Source organism: Mus caroli, unplaced genomic scaffold, assembly GCF_978045245.1.
Source record: "Mus caroli unplaced genomic scaffold, Mus_caroli_1 scaffold_7, whole genome shotgun sequence".
NCBI classification, from domain to species: Eukaryota; Metazoa; Chordata; class Mammalia; order Rodentia; family Muridae; genus Mus; species Mus caroli.
This window is the reverse complement of record NW_028227262.1, coordinates 62,383,029-62,399,670: the sequence shown is the minus strand read 5'-3', so window position 1 is coordinate 62,399,670 and position 16,642 is coordinate 62,383,029. Positions and strand designations below refer to the sequence as shown.

Sequence of the window (16,642 nt, the reverse complement as noted above, 5' to 3'; positions counted from 1 at the left end):
GCTCTGAGATTGTGTGAAACTCCAAGACTGAACTAATTTAGCGCATTTGAGCATTCCAGTTACAGTTACATAAGTGTCTGCTAGTGAATTGTGAACTGTCTTTGGGTAAAGGAAAGACAGGTGTTGGTCAGTGAGTCCTGCTGTAGAGCAGCCCCCTTGTACTAGGTCTTCTTTCTCAATGACACAGGTAATGAAGGTACAGGAGTCTCCTGTTACACTTGAATGGGAGGTGGAACAAGGGGGGGGGGGGAGAAGAAAGGAAAAGGAGAGTCCTGAAGTAAACTGACAACTGTTGATATTAGCAAGCACTGAGAGAATTTTCTAGCTTCTCTGATAAGAAAGGAAGTACTGGGCTTAATAAGAAGACTCTTGTAGTTTCTTTGGAAGGTTCTTCCTTGATTCTGAAGTGATTCAGGGCGTCTCTGACTCTGGCTGTAAGTTCCAAGAGTGGCAGAATGCTGTCTAGGCCAGGATGGTTTGGAGCCTGGCTGGTGGCAGTGTCAGTGCCATGAGGGGTGCCAACAGTAGCCAGAGTTCCTGACTGACTGCATAGGACTCATCTTCGTGTGCTCTTCTCACAGGTGGATTCGCTCTTGTCTTTCTGGTGAGAACAAGCAATGGGGTGAAATGTGCCTTGAAACGTATGTTTGTCAACAATGAACATGACCTCCAGGTGTGCAAGAGGGAGATCCAGATCATGGTAAGCGCTGCACATTGTGACTATGGCTTCTTCTTTTTAAACGTTTATACACACACACACACACACACACACACACACATTAATCACATTTTTATTAATTTTTAAAAAATATGTTTTGATCATATTCGTCTCCTTACTCCAGCTCTTCTTGGGTCCTCCCCCACCTCGCTACCCATCCAGCTTTTGAGTTTTCTCTCTTAAAACCTGTTAAGTCCAGTTCTGTGTTGGCTGACTACACTTAGGTGTGGAGCCTGTCCTGAGGTATGGTAGATATACTCACCATTGAAGAGAACTGACCCCACCCCCACCCCCATAGTAATCAAATACCAATAGTTCCTCAGCTAGGGGTAGGTTTCACGTCTACCTCCCCTCCTTCATGCTGAAATTTTGTCTTGTTTGAGCTTTCGCAGGTCTTGTGCACTATTTTATAGCTGATAGGAGTTTATGTGTGCATTTGCCCTGTTGGGAAAAACACTGTTTCCTTGATGTCTGGCTCTTAAAATCTTTCTGCCCCTCTCCCACATAGATCCCTGAACTTCAAGGGGAGAGGTGTGATACAGGCATCCTAGTTAGGGTCAGCACTCCAGAGTCTCTTATTCTCTGCAGAAACCCAGTTGTGGGTTTCTGTGCTAATTACCATCCACCTCAAGAGACTTCTCTGATGAGTGAGGGGCAGTGCACTGATAAGTGAGTATAGTAATAAGTCACTAGAGTCATTTATTTGTTGCTGTGTCAACTTAACACAATAATAGTCGTAGGTTTGACCCTCCAGCCCATGACTTACCCCATGTGGCTGCTTAACACAGGTATACTGTGCTGCCTAGGAAAGTCACTGGCTGACACCTTCCTTAAGTTGACAGCAAGATGTTACACAAAGTGGGACCGACAACCAGGGTATCCCAGGCTCTGTTCCTGCCTTGATTCCTGCCTCAACTGGAGACTGAAGGGGAAAGGGACTTACTGGGGGAACTGAGCAGTTTAGCTCAGAAAAATCGTTTGGGACCTTGGACAAACATTTAGTATGGAAAGCTCAATTCTCTGGGAGCTGTTCTCTCTTTCCCGCCTTCTATCAGTTGCCAGCCCTTTGCTGTGGTCTGGTCTCCAACCCCCTGAGTCCTGTATCCTGTGAACATGCCCTGACACAACTTTATGCTTTTTATAGTTTATAGTATTACTTCATAATACTTTGTGATTCCATGTATAAAAGTTCATGAGTAGGTATAATTCTTTGTGACATTAGAGTTATTCCTTAATTAAAAAAAAAAAAACAAAGAAACTTACTAGGAGAGATGGCTCAGCCCTTAAGAACTTGTACTGTTCTTCTAGAGGACCAGAGTTCGATTCTGTCTTAGTCAGGGTTTCTTTTCCTGCACAAAACATCATGACCAAGAAGCAAGTTGGGGAGGAAAGGATTTATTCAGCTTACACTTCCACATTGCTGTTCATCGACAAAGGAAGTCAGGACTGGAACTCGAGCAGGTCAGAAAGCAGGAGCTGATGCAGAGGCCATGGAGGGATGTTACTTACTGGCTTGCTTGCCCTGGCGTGCTTAGCTTGCTTTCTTATAGAACCCAGGACCACCAGCCCAGGGATGGCACCACCCACAATGGGCTAGGACCTCCCTCCTTGATAACTAATTGAAAAAATGCCTTACAGCTGGATCTCATGGAGGAGGTATTTCCTCAAGGGAAGCTCCTTTTTCTGAGATAGCTCCAGCTTGTGTTAAGATGACACACAAAGTCAGCCACTACAGATTCCTAGCACCCATATCAGAACTACCATTATAACACTAGCCTCAGAGAACCCAATGCCTCTGGCCTCTCAGAGCACCTGCACGAGCAAGCTCAGAGCTACACAGATACATAATTTAAAATAAAACAAACCCTTGGAAACTTACTAATTTATGCAGACTTAAATTTCTACCATTATTAAAGAGTCTGTTTCAGAAGTATATGCTGGTGTGTTTATGATGAAATTGTATGTTACTGAGAAAACAGTAACTGGGTTTAAAAGAAAGATTGTGGGCTGGAGAGATGGCTCAGCAGTTAAGAGCACTGCCTGCTCTTCCGGAGGTCCTGAGTTCAATTCCCAGCAACCACATGGTGGCTCACAGCCATCTGTAATGAGATCTGATGCCCTCTTCTGGTGAGTCTGAAGACAACTACAGTGTATTCACATATATAAAATAAGTAAAATGAGAAAGGAAGGAAGGAAGGAAGATTGGTTGGCCATGGTGTGATAGACAGAGCAAAGTGAGGCATCTGGAGGGCTTCTTAGTTGTTATTTGTTGGTTTTGCTTCTGCTCGACAGAATGTACAATAGAAACGTTTAAATATGTACCCGGTTATTTTTGGTATTTCCACAGCTTTTGTTTATACAAATATATTGCTTCACCTGGTAATTTTAAGCAGTTCTGCCATCACAGTGTGAGTTATTTAAAACAAGAAATACAATAGTTTGACACACTGCTTAACACGTAGAAAGTAGTTCACTAAGTGGATGAAATGGATGCTTGGTGGTAGCAGAGACAGAGCCACATGAATCACCCAGAGGTGATTCCTTAGTGCTCCAGATTTTAAGACTTTGGTAAAAAGCAGTAATAAAAGTTAGGTGAAAGCCTAAAACGCAGCATATTTGGGAATGACCAAATACTGCCGAACCAGCCAGCCACCTTCAAGGCGCAAGACCACAGGGATCAGTCTGCGATGGGGCTAAGGTCCTCTGCCTGCCCCATCTAGTGCACGTGGGAGGTTCCTGGGTATTTCTGCCCTCCCCCTTCCTTTTCCTTCACTTCTTCCTTCCTTCCTTCCACTTCTCTTCTCCTTTCTGTCTATCCCTTCCCACGTGCTTGCTCAGCTGTCCCTCACCTTCTCATCTCTGCTGCTGCTCCATCTTTTCCTAGAATGCCCTTCCCATTTTTTTACCTATGTTAGAAAAGCAATCCCATTCTTTCCCCTTCTCCCTTCCATTTGGAAACATGAGAGCTTGCTTTGTGCTAGCTAAGAAACCAAAGAGCACAGGCCTGAAAACTCAGAATTAATGGGTCCTGAAAACAAATTAATTAGGAGCTTAGTTGTATGGGATCATATTCTGGTTCAGTGATGCATTAACATGACAAAGCTAAGTCAACTTAGTAACAAGAACACCTCAGACAGGTCCGCACCATCCTCCTGTGCCACCTCAGAATCCTGGAGGTCATCATGGTAGTTGATTCTTCAAATGTGCTTCCCAAACCACTTTAGTTCTTGGTTTTTACTTCTCAGCCTGTTCCTGTGGAATATAAGGATTTGGCTGTTTTCATCCTGCAGGGCAGGCACCCCCTTTGAGGAATTAGCTTTATTCTCATCAGGCAGTCATTGGAATGCTGGTCAGTTTTGGCAGTAGGTTGGCTGTGATGACTTTGGTTTTCACATTGCTGTGAGAAGGATCTGTTCCTGGTGCATCTCCTGCTAGGCCGTCAGGACTGCCACTTCCCCCTGTGGCCATTCTCTTTAGGACTTGTATCTATTCCTCCTTTGCTCTCAGTGTTCTGTATACATTTCAGCAATGTGATCACAGGCTCTCTTCCCTTAGTGTGGTAGTTTGAATATGCTTGGCCAGGAAGTGGCACTATTTGGAGGTGTGGCCTTGTCGAAGGAAGTGTGTCACTGTGGGCATGACTTTAAGACCCTCCTCCTAACCACGTGGTAGCCAGTCTTCTAGCAGCCTTCAGATGAAGATGTAGAACTCTCAGCTCTTCCTATAACGTGTCTTCATAGATGCCACCATGTTCCTGCCTTGATGATAATGAACTGAACCTCTGAAACTGTAAGCCAGCCCCAATTAAATGTTGTCCTTACAAGAGTTGCTATGGTCATGGTGTCTGTTCACAGCAGTAAAACCCTAACTAAAGCACTTAGCAAGTCATATTTTAAATGTGTAGATGTAGCTAGTTTTCTGCTGGAACACTCTGAAGACTTGTCCTAGGATCCTGACTGGATGGACCCCACACTGATGATGACTCACTCCTAGCTGGAATTCTCTTTCTCTGGAAATAACTTGTTCCTGTTGTGGAATTCCCTGGGCTCCTGTACTTTGGCCTCCTTTTGGGTCAGCCTCCCCAGCCCACTTTCTCCCTCACCCCTCCTTCTGTGGAGGTGAGCACCCAACAGCTTCTCCATCTGGATTGCACTTCTGGTGTCAAATTGAAGGCTTTTTTTATTTAGACCTTAATTCTGAAAACTTTCTCCTGTTTTTTTTTCTTTCCCTCTTAAATCTTAATTTTACACTTGTCTTTGAACCATCTTTAGTTCACTTTTATATAAGCCTTGAGGCTTTTGTTGAAGTTCAGCTTTTTGCTTATGAATGGCAAATTGTTCTAGCACCAGTTTTGAAAAGGAACCCCCTGCTTCCCTGCTTGTGAAATGTCACTTGAACTGGAATTGTAGCCTAGTAGTAGCATACTTGTCTCCATGTACATGGCCCTGGGTTTGACCCCCAGCATCCCCTGCCCAGGAGCTTAAATTGTGGGGATCCATTACTAGATCTCTCTTTGTTCTCTTGTCAACTGTATGCATATCTCTCCACCTATTTCTTCTAGTCTTGGGTACTGTAGCTATATAGCACCCACCACCACCAACAGAGTTTCATGCTGTAGCCTTGGGTTACCTTAATTGTGTAATCTTGAACTCCTGATTCTCCTGCCTTCATCCACCAAGTTCTGGTATTATAGGTATATGCTACCACATCCTGCTATTAAACAAGATTCTCCTAGATTTTCCTCAGAATGCTTTAAAATATTCTAGTCTATAGTATATTAGTTTCTTTTCTCACCAGTGTGACAAATGTTTAATAAAAGCAACTTAAGGAAGGATTTTGGCTCATGGTTTAAGAAGAGTTACAGTTGTCCTGGAAGGGAAGACATAGTGGCAGAAGTATGAGACAGCTGGTCACACTGTTTTCAGGCAGGAAGCAAAGAGAAAGAAAGTAGGGTTAGTTCATTAAAACTTCAGGGCCCATCCCTAGTGACCCCCTTTCTGTGGCAGAGACACACCTTACAAAGTAGCAGCACCAGGTGGGGACTGACTATTCAAACATGTAAGCAAGCCTGTGGGGGTATCTCACATTCAGTTCACAACACAACAGTATACATTTTGGAATAATCTAGAATTCTGATAGGAAGAATATTAAGCCTGTATTTCTATTTGGGGAACATTGACATCTTTTCTGTGTGGCATCTTCTTATAAATGAACATGGTCGGGGCTGGAAAGATGGCTCAGCAGTTAAGGGTACCGACTGCCCTTCCAGAGGTCCTGACTTCAATTCCCAGCAACCACATGGTGGCTCACAACCATCTGTAATGGGGATCTGATACCGTCTTCTGCTGTGGCTGAAGACAGTGACAGAGTACACACATATTTGAAATAAATATGGCCGGAGCAGGGCCAGGGTGAGGCCAGAGCAAGCAGGGACAGAAAAGAAAATCAACATGGTTTGCATCTCCATCCATTTACATCTGTGAGATCTTTTACTACCAATTAATTTGTTTTTAGTCATTTTAAATGATTTTGCATATCTTTTCTAGTACTAGGCCTTACCCTGCGTGTTATACCTCTAAATTACAGCCCCTAACACTAGTTTCAGATTTTTTTTAAAAAAATCCACATGTTTAGTATTTAGTATTTAGATATACAGCTAATTTTTATACTATATCCTGTCAGTTTGCCAAACTTGCAATGAGAGATGGCTTTCTTTCTTGCCGTCTGGAACTTGTAATATTCCATTGAGTAAGAATGAGACATTCATCCTTGCTTTGTTCCCAATCTTAAAAGGAAGCATTCAGTCCTTTATCATTAAATATAAGGTTGACTTTAGTACTTTATACATTTTTAAAAATCAACATGACTTGTCATCTGTGGTAGAACCTCCATCAAGATGCTAACTTTCATGTAGGGGAGCTCTGGGGGAAGGGGTTTCTCCTGGCCAGCAAAAGCAGTTGGAAGTCTAATTACATATCTCTTCATCTTCGAGATCTCATGGTGCTATGGAAGGAGCCATTTTACACCATTCCCAAGAAAAATAAGTCTGAGAAAAAGCAAGTTAAGTTGGCTGTTGTTATGCTTACCATTAATTTTACGTTGTTCTTTTATAATTAACAATAGTAACTTATTTAAAGTAACAAGGCTTGCTTGTCAGTTATGTTTCCATTGGAAGATAGAACAGCTGCCTTGGGTGTCAGAACAATCTTTACAACTGAGACAATGGGTTGGCTCTAATGTTAGGGATAAGAGTGAAGTCATAATGTGGCTCTTAGTTAATTTTAACTAACTTTACCAGCATGGTTCAGTGAAGGCAAAGATTACAAGCAGTGTGAGTAGAAAGCCTTAAGTATTTCGAAGGTCAGTTAACTCAGAGTGTATGTGTAGCGTGATGTGGCTGATGAAAGAAAGAGAATGTAGTTTTCAACTCTGTTAATGGTGGTGCAGAGGCTGACAGTGCTGACTTACTGCTCATGGATCAGACTAGACCTCTAGCACTCCATTCACCCCCGAGGGCATCCCTCTTCAAAACAACAAATGAAGCAAGTCACAATAAAGCAACACAGCTATAAATGAAGGGACATTCAAAGTGGCCTTAAAAGTATGTCAAAGAAAGTGAGACTGTCCCATTACCCACGTCTGAAGAGACCGTTATCTTGCCTGGCCTTGACTCGTGAGGAAGAAGTAGTTGATGTACAGTTGCTGCTCATGGAGTCTTGTACCACAAGGTGAATTGATGAGCTGCCCCTTCAAAGGTTAGGATGGAAACTGGCTTAGATTTGATTGATGAACTGGCTGTTTATTTCCTTGTGGACTGGCAGCAGTCTTCTGAGCAGCCAGCATTTGTGGACCAACCACTCTTAGAGTGCTGCTAAGGTCACTGTCACTGAGCAGCAGTATAGCCCAAGGCTACCAGGTCAGAGTCTGCTTTACAGGGGAGTGGGATCCCTCAGTGATCCGTAGTTCTATTAAAATCTGAGGTGCAGTGCTCTGGAATAGGACTGTAGGTAACATTTTTAAAGGTCTATTCAGTAAGTACAAGATTAATTGAATAAAAAGTGTCATAGTTTGATTTTCTGTTACTCTATAAAACAATGACCAAAAGCAACTTGGGGAATAAAGAATTTATTTCATCTTACACTATTTGGTCACAATACATAGAGAAGACGTCAGAGCAGGAACCTGGAGGTGGGAACTGAAGCAGAGCCCGTAGAGGACTGCTGCTTATCGGCTTCCTTCTAAACTTACATTCAGCTAGCTTTCTATGCACCCCAGGCCTACCTGTCTAGGAATGGTGCTGCCCACAGCACCCACACCTCTCTTCCATCAAGCAATCCAAGAAAGTGCCCAATAGACATTCCCACAGTCCAACCTGATAGAAGCCGTTCTTCTGTTGAGGCTTCTTCTTCCTGGGTAACCCGAGTTTGTGCCAAGTTGGCAGTAAAAGCTAAGGAGTGTAAAAGAGGGAATAAATGCAGTTGTAGGAAAGAGAAAAGGATCTTGGACTTCTTAAATAGCAGAAGCTCAACAAGCTCTCCAGACCTGAAGGCCTGCCCAGTTTCCTTCACTGCCTGACTAGAGTTGTAGTGTTTGTTTGCCTGTGATCAGATTTCCTGGAAGAGGTAGAAAGGAGGTGTGATCGTGAACAGGTGAGAGGAAGAGTAAAACAGATCCACAGCAGAAACCCTTCCCAAAGTAAAATAAACGTCTCCCAGGTATTGGAACAGCCTTCGTTCAACTTTAAGAAACTCTAATCTATTAAAGATGGTCTTCTGGCCCCTCAGGCATGCATGATCACATGCACATACCCACACATAGACACACACACACACACACACACACACACATATTTTTTAAAAAAGGTTTCTCTGCAGTTCTTCCTACTTTGGGGGCTTTGTAACTAGAAATGAGTTCTAGAAAGGTTCCATAACAAGATTGAAAAGTAGCGGGAAGGATAGGGTCTGAAATGCTTTCTGTGTCCTAATGCATGTGCTCTGGAGTGTCTTTGACCTGTGTCATTCTGACCTGTGGCCTGAGGCAGGCGCACTGAGGCTTTCACCTCATTGTTTCTTTCTTGTCCTGTTTTAAAGATGACTTTGAAGATGCCAAAAGCAAAACCATAGGTTGGAATCCACTTGAGTTCCCCTTTCCTTTATCCTTACTGCAATGTGCAATAACCGCTTTTGCCCTCCCCAACCGGTTGCAGAAAAATGAATCACTCTGTGATGGATCCACTGCCTAGCACAGTGGTTCTCAGTATGTGGGTCATGACCACTTTGGGAGTCAAATGACCCTTTCATAGGTGCCCAAGACCATCAGAAAATACAGATATTCACATTACAATTCATAACTAACAAAGCAGCAATGAAAATGTTATGCTTGCAGGTCACCACAACACGAACTGAATAAAAGGGTCGCAGCATTAGGAAGGTTGAGAACCACCAGTGCTGTAATCCTAGCTCCTCCCTCTGACCTGGAGGATGGTCCCACCAGCTTGGCTTCTGTAGCTTATAGCTCTCACTCTCCAGTGTGGTTTCCACAATTCCTGGCAATTCTTCCTTTGGGGCAGCTCCTTTCTTACATAGATGTTCTGAGAGAGTAATCCACAGACACTGCTCAACTTAATCTTTTTTATCCCATGCCATCTTTTCTCTAAAATTCTTCTCACACAGGTCTCCAGAAGTTTGCTGTGGGCATGTTCCTATGATTGTCCGTCTCTCTTGGGGGCTGCTATTCTGTGTCAGTGGTACTTTCTGATCCACTGTGCAGATGGGGCATAGTGAGCTTTACTGTTGATGCTGAGGGTTCCGCTGTTTACGTGATTGATACTTGAGGCTGCTTCCTGGAGTAACTTTGTCATTTTGAGCACTGGAATGTGCACTTTGTGTAGTCAAGAACAGCTTTTCCATCCGGGCGTGGTGGCACACGCCTTTGATCCCAGCACTTGGGAGACAGAGGCAGGCGGATTTCTGAGTTCAAGACCAGCCTGGTCTACAGAGTGAGTTCCAGGACAGCCAGGGCTATACAGAGAAACCCTGTCTCAGAAAAAACAAACAAACAAACAAACAAACAAACAAACAAACAAACAAAAGAACAGCTTTTCCATGGACTTTGAGAAGCTGGGGCAGCTCTCCAGACTGCCCCACTGCCCCACTAGACCAGTCGAGATCCTATGCTTAAGTCAAACACAGACCCTTAGGACCCTCCCCTAAGTCTTTAAAACAAAAGTAAAATGGTATAGTTAATTCACAAATCTTTATTTTTACCTTGCATCTGTATAAAAGCCATAATGTCCAGTTCTCATGTTTTCTTTCCCCAACCTTCGGGGACCCTTCTTAATAACCTTGGGTTTACAACCATCACCATAGCTATCCACTCTGTGGGTCAAAGTGTGAGGTGATTTCCAGTGCCTAGGTGGTGCTCAGGAGCACCCATGGGAAGGATTAAATCCCATGAGCAGCAGCCGAATGCTGAGAAGCAATTCAGCTGATGTTGCATCTTCCAGCCAGCCGGCCATCTGGGAATGCTTAAGTATGACTGAAATGCTGGGTCTAAATGCTATTGTACTCGTCAAAGCTTGCAAGGCAGGATTTTTTTTTTTCATATATTTTTTAAAGAGAAACTGTTAAAAGTCAAGTTGGAGCATGTTCAGAATTGTGTCTGCTTTCCTTTATAAATTTGTGCAGGTTACCTAACTAAAACCCTCATGATTCCTTTGTTCAGGGAAGACACTGCTTTGGAAAGAACTGTTAAATGCCGCAGGTAGTAAATCTTTCTCTACCCCTGTCCTCACACACACACACACACACACACACACACACACACACACACACACACAAAGAGAAAGAAAGTAAAAACTCAAGCTGAATTCACTTTTGCCCCCATAAACAGGAAAAACATGAATTTCTTTTCTTTTTCTTTATTAACAATTTCCCTGTTTAAGTTGTGGTTTTCCTCCTCTATAGTATTTCTGGATGTTTTAGGGTCTGTGCTCTGGTTTGGGTGGAGCACTGAGACAGTGAGCAGGTGGGTGTTCCATGTGATTCATTCTCTCCTGGGTCAGGAGAATTGGGGATTCAGCAGGACAGTGGAGTTGCTATTGGAGATCCCACGAGGCTTCTCAAAGACCACTGGAAACTCACTGCCCCTTTCCCACGCTGTTGGTGTTGTCTTTGTGTATTTAAATTGTCTGTGATACTGAAACAACTGCTAATTCTGCCCCTCATGTGTCTGTAACTAACAATGTACTTCTCCACTCTTGTTCACAGAGGGACCTATCAGGGCACAAGAACATTGTGGGCTACATTGATTCTAGTATCAACAATGTGAGCAGCGGCGACGTATGGGAAGTTCTCATTCTCATGGACTTCTGCAGAGGTGTGTGCTGACCCTCCCGAAGCTCTTGCTGCTGGCAGTTTACTGGTCGAGGACATGGGGATCATGTCGCATACTGTCCGTTGCACTCTGAAGAAAATGCTCCACTTTCTCAGATGGGAAAGCAAATGCAGGCCATGCTGCTCTTGGTTATGATCATGACTACTAGGTCTATGGTACAGGTCCAATGAACTGAGAGCAAGCACTAGGTAATTCCAGGCCCTGTCGCCATAGGTGTAGAAAAACTTCTCTGTGAGTATAGATGAGATCACATGAAAATGAGAAAGAGTGTTCTTTACTGAGGGTTTAACAGACAGTGAAGGCATGCAGTAAAAGCCCAGTGCTTATCTCACAAAGATGGCAGCTTTCCTGCTTCTCACACTGTACTCACGCACTGCTCTCCTGGGATGGAGTGAAAGAATCCTCTCTGTCTGTAGAAGCGACTCTCATCTGGCTCCAGAGCTGGAATCCTGGTAAAGCTACATTGAGGGTCTGCTGCTTTCAACTGTAAATCCATGAAAGCTTGAAGTTTCATCCATTTTCCCTGAGAAATCCAGACTGTAGCACAGATGTGTTGGGAGCTGCTATCCCATGCACCCATTGCTTGGAGAATTGGCTCTTTGGCTTAAGCAGCTGATGTTATAAGCTTGGGTCAATTCATTGCCTTACTGTTTGGTGCCCTGTTTTGTAATTGTCCTTAGTTCCAGTAACATTTTCTGATTTTAAAGATATTGTTCAGAAATTGTTTCTTATCCGGTAGATGTGATGTTAACAAATAATTTTGACCTTTGTTGACTATTGATCTGATTTTGTAAAATGCCCCCAAATTTGAACTTCACAATTTATTCTCTTTTGACCATTCCCCTTTTTCATAGGACTTTTTAGATGTTGAGTAGTAGGAGGTCTTGGATCTGGATAATTTTGTAAGATTTGTCACCAGTCTTTTGTTCTCAGAGAGAAAAATGTTGCTATAGCATTTCATAGGCCAAGCAAGAGAGACCAAACTCCCCCAGAGTTACAGACTTCAAAGTGGAGATGGCACCACTCCCTGGATCTGTTGTGCTGTCTAATTCTTGCCAAAATACATGGCTATGGTCTCATCTCCTGTTCTGTGGGGACATGGCTACCAGGCAGCAGTACCTGACCATGATGTCAGTTCTGCTTTTGATCTTGAGAATACAATGAGGGCAGCTCACATTTGTGTGCTTATCAAAATAATTTGGTTTTGATGTGTCAGAGGAGCCATTGGGTTGTAAGAAAATAAATCCCAAGCAGAGACTGGAAACCCAGGGTTTAGTGCTGGCTTGGCCCGTGATCAGCTTCTGTCTGCAGAGCTGTAAGTGCCGTGATCAAAGTGACAAGTCTGCCCGTTAATGTCTTTCCCCTTGCTCTGTACTGTCTCAGGAGGCCAGGTGGTAAACCTGATGAACCAGCGTCTCCAGACAGGCTTTACAGAGAATGAAGTGCTGCAGATATTCTGCGACACCTGTGAGGCTGTGGCCCGCCTGCATCAGTGCAAAACTCCCATTATCCATCGGGACCTGAAGGTAACAGACTGACCGCCTCATGGAGTGTGCGTTCCCTGAGTGTTTCTCTATGTCCCAGGGGTGCAATATGTACTGAGAGGGCAGGAAAGAAGTTGACAACATAGTTCCTAATGCTAAACTCACCTTGAAGTTGGGGAGAGAAAATACAAAGAAAAAGCACAATACAGATAGCAGCTAGCCTCCAGAATTTTAAATTTTCAAATGCCTGAACGCATATGTTTATTACTATATTTCTAAAATTTTTAATGGTCTGGAAAATTAATATGTTAATTTAAGTAGCTTATAAATAAAGATGCTTACAGACACACAGAGTTACTGTTGTTATGCTAAGGATTGTACACAGAGCCTTGCACATGCTAGGTAAGGATTATATTTCTGAGTTATATCCTCAGCTCTCTTTCATATTTAGAAAAATTCACTGATTATTTTAAATAATTTGTTCTGATTACCATCACTTTGTTCCATATCTTCATATTGAAGTCACATGACAACATTTGCAGCCTGGAATTGGTTGGGGTTGAACTTGGCATTTATTGAGCCCCCACTGTGTGCTAAATACTGAACTTTATACATACTGTCTTAGCCATTCTCCAGTGCATCTCACCGGGAAGGAGACTAAGCAGCGGAGAAGCTTGTGTGTCTTCCCCAAGTCCTTAGACGTAGCAAACAGTCGTGTTGGAATCTAAATCCAGCTCTTCTGTGTGAGAGTTCCTATTTCTCTGCCTCTACACCATCACGTGGGTTATGGCAACTGACCTGTAAGAGTGTAGGGAAATTGCTTGATGCTTGTTGCTAAATGCAAAGGACACTTTTTAGTACTTGTCTCCTTGCAGCCGCTGATGCCTTCAGTTCTCTGACCTCCCTGGACCTCTGAGGTATCATGGCCTCTCCAGCCCTTCCTGCCCAAGCTCCTTAGCTTATTCCTCGGGTTATCTGAGCTGTGGATCTGTCCTCTCCAGAACATAGATAGCCATATCTGTTATGGAACTGTATGGGCCTAGGCTAGCCTGAGTGGGATCTGTTTATTCACAGGTGAAACTGAAGAAAGCCCCTCCTGGCCTGCCTAGCCGGTGTATGGCCTCTCTTTCCAGATCTGTATAGGACATGAACTCAAAATGTTCCTAGTCCTTAGGCTCTTTATGTCCTGAAAGTAATCTCAATAGAAGCACTGTGTTGTGCAATGTTCTCTTCGGATGTTATTGTGATGCTTCGATTACTTCCTCTCAGTTTTAATTTTTATTTCTTTGAGGAAAGACACAAGTCATCACTGAAACCAGGGGGCAAATCTGGGACCTTTACTGTTTGCCAGAGAGAGCATGGCTGCTACCCCCGTAGCTAAGCCAGTTATCCATCAGAATAGAGGTGGGGGTTGTTTTCCTGCTTCTCTCTGTTAAAGTTGTTTTGTTATATTGATTTGTGCTAGTAGTCCATGCACTTAAGAAAGGGGAAGAAAGAGTTCAGGATGAACAAATGTATTAAGGTTGAAAAATCACAGATGTCACCTCTTTTGTCACAAAAGAGACTATGATCTCATGGAGTGGCAGGGTAAGGGCTCTTATCCTAAGTTTTAAAACACAGGTCTGAAGGTGTTTTTCTAACCCTCTCCATTTCTCAAAGGTATTACAGTCTCTGAAATGCCTGGAGCCAAGCTCTTTGGTGTTGTGTTGAGGTGAAGAGAGGCCAGTGAGAAGTAGCTTTCCAGGCCCCTTAGCAAAGGTTCTGTGCAGAATTTGGGAGTGACGGCTTTAATAAAGCTCTTAAGCTATTAGGCTGGGAAATAAGGTGGGCAGCGCTAAACCCCAGAGAACTGAAGTACTGAGCAACAGTAAGCAGTGGTGTAATGGTTTGTCCCTGATGTGTCCCCATGGGTTCCTGTTCTGAATGCCTTTGCCCAACTGGTAGAGCCTTTAGGAGGTAGGCCCTCACTGACATAGGGAGATCCCTAGAGGTGGGTTTTTTTGTTTGTTTGTTTGTTTGTTTTTGTTTTTGTTTTTTTGGTTTTTCGAGACAGGGTTTCTCTGATAGCCCTGGCTGTCCTGGAACTCACTTTGTAGACCAGGCTGGCCTCGAACTCAGAAATCCACCTGCCTCTGCCTCCAGAGTGCTGGGATTAAAGGCATGCGCCACCACGCCCGGCGAGGTGGGCGTTTTAACAGTTACAGCCTGCTCCCTGGTTTCAGCCTTTCTCTGCTTGCTAGTCAGTTCACTGTGGTATAATGCATGCTCCCATGCCTCGCCCTCTGGGACAGTTGGAAATGCCCTGAAACAGTGAACCAAAACAAGTCTTTTCTCCCATAAATTCTTTCTGTCAGAAGCTTTGGTCACAGCAACAAAACAGTGACTAAGACAAATGCAGCCAGTTACAGGCTTGGTTCCTCGGGGTTTTCCCAAGCAGTGTGGCTGTTGTCATTCTCTGCCAGTGCTCAGAGGTGTGTGAATCCAGCGTGTTCTCTCCCTTGCCAATCTCAGTTTGTTTTCTCCCACTTCCCCCTGTCCATTGCCATGTGCCCTTTCTTGGACCTACTCCTGGTCCCTCATGCCCTGCCCTCATTGTCTACTTTCTTTTATTCTTTCTCCTCATCTGCAAAGCTGACTTTCCCAACTAGTTGCTTTCTTGAGCTCCCAAACTTACAAATTCTAAATGCCTCCTCAGTACCCTTCCTCAGTCTCCCTTTGTCTGCCCTCTGCTCCCTTCTTTTTCTCTTACCCATCTGAACTGCCCATGCTCATTAACTGCATGGTCCACACATGGCAGGGAGGAGGGTCTCAGAAGTCAGGCAGCCTGATGCTAAATTCTGTTCTGCCAGCCTGACTCCAAGTAAACTGAGTACTTGTCTGCCCTGTCTTTTTCCATCTGTTAAGGGGGACAACAACGCTTAATAAGGATTACATGGGTCACTGTAAGTGAAAGTACATGAGATATCGATTGCCTGGCAGGTGGTATTGAGTCCAATACTGGCAGTAATTTAACACTCGTGCCTCAGTACTTCATTCCTGTGTCTACTTTTAACTTTTAAATTCATTACCTCTTCCAAAGCCATGCATATCTTATCTCCCCAGCAGTGACAGCATTGTCTTATAATACTCCTGTTCCATATCCAGTTTAGCACTGCGCTGGCCCGGCTGCTGGCTTGCTCCCATGCATTGGGCCTGCACACACACACCTATCTCAGTGCCTCGATCACACATACCCATCTCAGTGCCTGGCTTCTGCTTCCTGCTCAGAATGCTCTGTTCCTGAATAGCCCACGGCTGCTGCTTGTCCTTCCCATCTTCTCATTTGAGAGGCCTTGCATTTGAAGTGGCATTCCTTTTCAGTTTACCTATATTTAACCCCTGGGATTTTTTTTCATAGCATTTTTAATATCAGACAACTATGATTATTTTCTCATGCCTACTTGGACTTTAAATTCCATAAGAGACTGAATTTTGTTTTTCTACAGCCTTATCCCTAGACTTAGAAGAATACTTGACATATTGTAGGAATTCAATCATGTTTCTCTCATATATGAATGGCAGTAATATATTTGTCAGGGAACTTACAGTTTATTTTGACACATAGTCCCTTATTTGCTTCATTGTGACAGTGATGGAAATGTTATCAGCCCCACTTCACAGATAAGAAAAAAGAAGACTTGCAGATTTAAGTAAGATGGAGTATCAGAAATACTCTTGAAGTCTTCACCCCGAGTCCAGCGTCATCATTGAGTGCTTTGGTGGTGATGATGACAGAGAGTAGCTAACAGTGGCTAGGCTGGCCTGGAGGTTTTCACAGGACACTCTGAGAAGGTGTGGGGAACGTAGTGTGCCAGCAAGCAATTTCCTCTTCAGAGGTTCTGAGCCTACCTCACATGGATAAAGTAGCTGGAATAGACTGCCATTCATGTCAGGCCCCGGTGTGCCTCACCTTACTCTGCTAACTCTGCCTCACCTTATTCTGCTAACTCTTTCTCTGGTAGTGACTTTTCATGTAGTAGTTACCGCTGTTCATTATGCATTCGCT

General features: G+C 43.8%; 1 protein-coding gene across 16 annotated transcripts in view; it reads left to right on the top strand.

Annotated features, from left to right (window-relative positions):
* Positions 1-16,642, top strand: part of Aak1 (AP2 associated kinase 1) — a 145,114-nt gene that overhangs the window by 69,435 nt on the left and 59,037 nt on the right. For all 16 annotated transcript variants that reach the window (XR_015047600.1, XR_015047601.1, XR_015047598.1 and 13 more), the window contains 3 exons: positions 582-700; positions 10,987-11,095; positions 12,497-12,639. Coding sequence is in view for 12 of the 16 variants with exons in the window: in XM_085840387.1 (XP_085696513.1) it covers positions 582-700; positions 10,987-11,095; positions 12,497-12,639 (371 nt within the window). In the remaining 4 variants the exon portion in view is untranslated. The remainder of the gene's footprint in view (positions 1-581; positions 701-10,986; positions 11,096-12,496; positions 12,640-16,642) is intronic.